This window comes from Myzus persicae, unplaced genomic scaffold (genome assembly GCF_001856785.1).
Source record: "Myzus persicae strain clone G006 unplaced genomic scaffold, MPER_G0061.0, whole genome shotgun sequence".
Taxonomy (NCBI): domain Eukaryota; kingdom Metazoa; phylum Arthropoda; class Insecta; order Hemiptera; family Aphididae; genus Myzus; species Myzus persicae.
In genome coordinates, this window is record NW_019102036.1 from 1 (window position 1) to 3,752 (window position 3,752).

Here is a 3,752-nt window from a genome sequence, read left to right on the forward strand (position 1 = left end):
GTAATTTTTTGTTGGTACTGTGAGAATTGAGGTTGAGGTGTAGGTGAATACACTACAGGTTGAGGATATGGAGGTACAACGTTGGGATAATATGGATTGTTGATTTCAGGTTGTCTATGCGGAGGTAAATAAAAAGATGAGGAATCCTGATATGAGTTATTATTCTGATATACATTTGCCGGTTGATACGTCGAAGAAGATGAACTAATATTATGGGTTTGATTTGCATTTTTAAAAAAGTTAAGGGCATTAATACGAAAGTCTAATTTTTGGGAATCATTAAGGTTTTTGTAGTCTGGTAATAAAGACAATAAAAAATGTTTATCAGGATCATTGCACTCTCTTTCCTCTAAATAAGTTAATAATTTATTTTGGAACGGAGTAATCGGGGTTTCTTTTACAGTTTTTTTAAATTTTTTTGTGTGTACTTGAGAAGTGGATGTAGAGGCTATTGCATTCTGCTCAGTTTCACTAGTCGGGCTAATTTCTTCAAAAGTTTGTTCGACTTGAACACTTTCGTCGAGGTTATCTTCAAAATTTCCAGTTGTACTAAACAAAAAAATAATATTAGGTATGTAATAATAAAAAGATAGATAAATTTAATAAAAAATTTTTTTTAAGTATCTGTGTAACTATATAAGCGAACTCATTTTAAAAATTAACTAGGTATATTAATGTAAAATCTGTCTACTCTTTTACTAGAAAAAAAAGGAAATCAATAGAAAATTAAATATAAATTAAATCACCAATGCATCCATGGATTTTTCAGAGTATAAAAATGAAAAGCTATAATACTATTATACCTACTTATTAAAAACAATAATATAACTTTTAGTAGTGAAAAATATCAAAAAACAAAAAAATTACCTTCTTTTTTCAGCAACTGGTTTTAAAAATGAAAAAATATCAGCATAATGGTACTTTTTCTTTTTTGATGCACCCGAACCAGATGGGGTCGAATTCTCCTCTTTGTTCCACTTCATATAATAGTCACGGACATTTCTCCATCTTTTTTCTTTTAAATCTTTAACTTAAATTAAAATATAAATAATCTTTTTACTAAATTAAACAAAAAAAAAGAGGATAAGTGGGTGTCGTTCTGCTGTACAGCTGGATACTGTATTACATTTGAATACAATGATATTCATAGTATACGAAAAACGACTCTGAGTAGAGACGATTTGTCAGCCTAGGATATTTATTTTGTTAAAAAACTAAAAATCTTGGTTATTTAATATATGTAATTTCGTCCAAATTTGATCTTAAAATAACTATAAAAAATAACTGTGATTTTTTAACTACAGATTTAACTACTTAAGAAGAATCTTGTATTACATTTTCAAACCTAAGATTTAAAAAGAAAATTTCTTATGAATTTCTAATTCAGATAATATTTTGAAATTTGCCATGATTATTACGTATTTAGTCAAAATTTAAACTTTAAATGCTTATAAAAAAAAATTGTGCCCGTGTATTTTTAATATTTTTCAACTGCTTTTTTAACATTATTTTGGAAGCCTTGTATTAAGTTTTCAAGCTTTTTGAGCAAACCAATAAAATTCAAAATATTTTGAAAATGTTATCAAATATAGAAAATGCCTATATAAACATTCAGTGAAAATTTCATGTGTCTACGGTCATTTTTTTTAAAGTTACATCAAAAACCAAAATCGATTTTGTCGAAATATGATTTTGCATAAAAATTCCCGTTTTTTCCTCAATTTTTTTTTCGTTTTTCCAGGAGCTTTTGAAAACTACTGGAAATAATTTTGAACTCCCAAATGCACAAACTAGATTCACTTTCTAATCGATCTAGATACTAAAGTGGAAAATCGAAGCAAGAAATGATACCTATACATTCGTATAATAATCGGCAATATTCATTATTAGGTATCATTTTGAAAAGTAATATATAATTTAATTTAATTTCAATAAATATAAAATTTTGTCAAAATATCTTTTTTCCAGGTATTTGTCAACTGGGACTTGTTTCAAAGCTCTACAATTTGATTTTCACGTTGGTAAAAGTACTATTGCGGAAATTGTTAGAGAGACCTGTGCTATTATTTGGAAAATTTTACAGCCTACAGAGATGCCAAAACCTACAAATGAACAATGGCTTGGAATATCTGATAGATTTTATCAAAGCACAAATTTTCCAAATTGCTTGGGTGCCATAGATGGTAAACACATACGATGTAGGAATCCCATAAACTCCGGTTCATATTATTTTAACTACAAAAAATAATTTTCTATTATATTGATGGCTGTAGTTGATGCTAATCTTAGTTTTATTTGTATTGATGTTGGAGCTTACGGTAGGGAATCAGATTCTACTGTATTTAAACAATGCACATTTGGCAAAAAAATGTTTGCTCAACAACTAAATTTACCAAAAACTACATGCTTGCCTAATTCAGAAAGTTCTCCGTTGCCATATGTGTTTTTGGCTGATGAGGCTTTTAGTTTACATACAAATTTGTTAAGACCATATCCTGGACGAGGTTTAAATGATAAGCGGCGCGTATTTAACTACAGGCTCTCAAGAGCACGAAGAACAGTCGAGTGTGCATTTGGGGTATTATCCAACAAATGGAGAGTATTACACACTCCTTTATTAGTGGAACCAGATTTTGCCGATGAAATAATAAAAGCTTGTTGCATTTTACATAATTATGTTCGCCAAAGGGACAGAGCTAGTTACGATGATATGGAGTCAAATTTGTTGGTTGATGACTTAGAAATTCGAGGAGCTCCAGCAAGAGCACAAGGAATAGAGGTTAGAGATGCATATGCTGATTATTTTATGGGCCCAGGTTCAATACCATTCCAATATAAATATATTTAAAAATTGCAGATTAAATAATAATATTTGGGATCAAAATATTTTTTTTTTATAATATGTAAATTATAGATTTACTTACAATATAAAATTGAAATACGAAGTGTATAAAACAAAGTAGGTTTAATAATAATTAGTAATTATTATTATTATTATTTTTTTTTTTTTTTATACTTATATTATTTTTTTTTTTTTATAATTTTAATATTTACGATTTTCATTGTTTTTCCAAAATCATTTGTAATCGACTTTTATATAATGTGTAATATTTTACCTAGACTTATGAAGTACATAATGGTTAAAAAAGGTTTATTAAATGTAGTTTGTTTTATTCTATTTTAGTTTGTTTTTTAAAATAGCAATAATTGTACTTTATATAATAACAATTAAATTGTAGAAGGTCACAACAAGTAGTGTATTGTGTAGATATACCTTCCCAAAACTAATTGAGTTGGCAGTTATTTAAATAAAATGACAATAATTTAATTACCAAAGAAAAAATGTAAAAGGATTATAATATGTGTATATAATATAATATAATATAATATGTGTATTTTACTTACCTTTTTCATCTTTTTGTGATGGCGAAAGTTCATTCCATTCGGCATACATGGCTTCAGCGACAGAATTCCATGATAAGGTTCTTAAATTTTTATCACTATATTCTTTTGACCCGACACCCGACATCCCATAAACATGGCCTTGACTCAATTTCGATTATCATTTTTTCGTAATCAAACATTTTTTAAATTTTTTTAGCACTATTCACAATTTAATAAAATTTAAAATAAATAAATCAGCACCGCATGCGGAATACCGGATCGTGTGGACGGTTTAATTTAAAATAAGGTAATTTTCATTTGTGTCCGGTTTCGGCAATACGACATTTCCGCAGCAGGTTGCGGCAGGT

The 3,752-nt window shown here is 28.1% G+C and overlaps 1 protein-coding gene and 1 pseudogene across 1 annotated transcript; one reads left to right on the forward strand and one right to left on the reverse strand.

Moving 5' to 3' along the window:
- Positions 1-18: 18 nt before the first annotated feature.
- On the reverse strand, positions 19-3,745 carry LOC111031063 (the record flags this gene model as incomplete). The annotated part of the gene is made up of 3 exons (XM_022310849.1): positions 3,406-3,745; positions 868-1,030; positions 19-549 (listed from the first exon to the last, which is right to left on the reverse strand). Coding segments are annotated over exons 1-3 (818 nt in total), but the record flags the coding sequence as incomplete, so codon positions are not given.
- Positions 1,737-2,906, forward strand: LOC111031064 (annotated as a pseudogene).
- Positions 3,746-3,752: the final 7 nt, after the last annotated feature.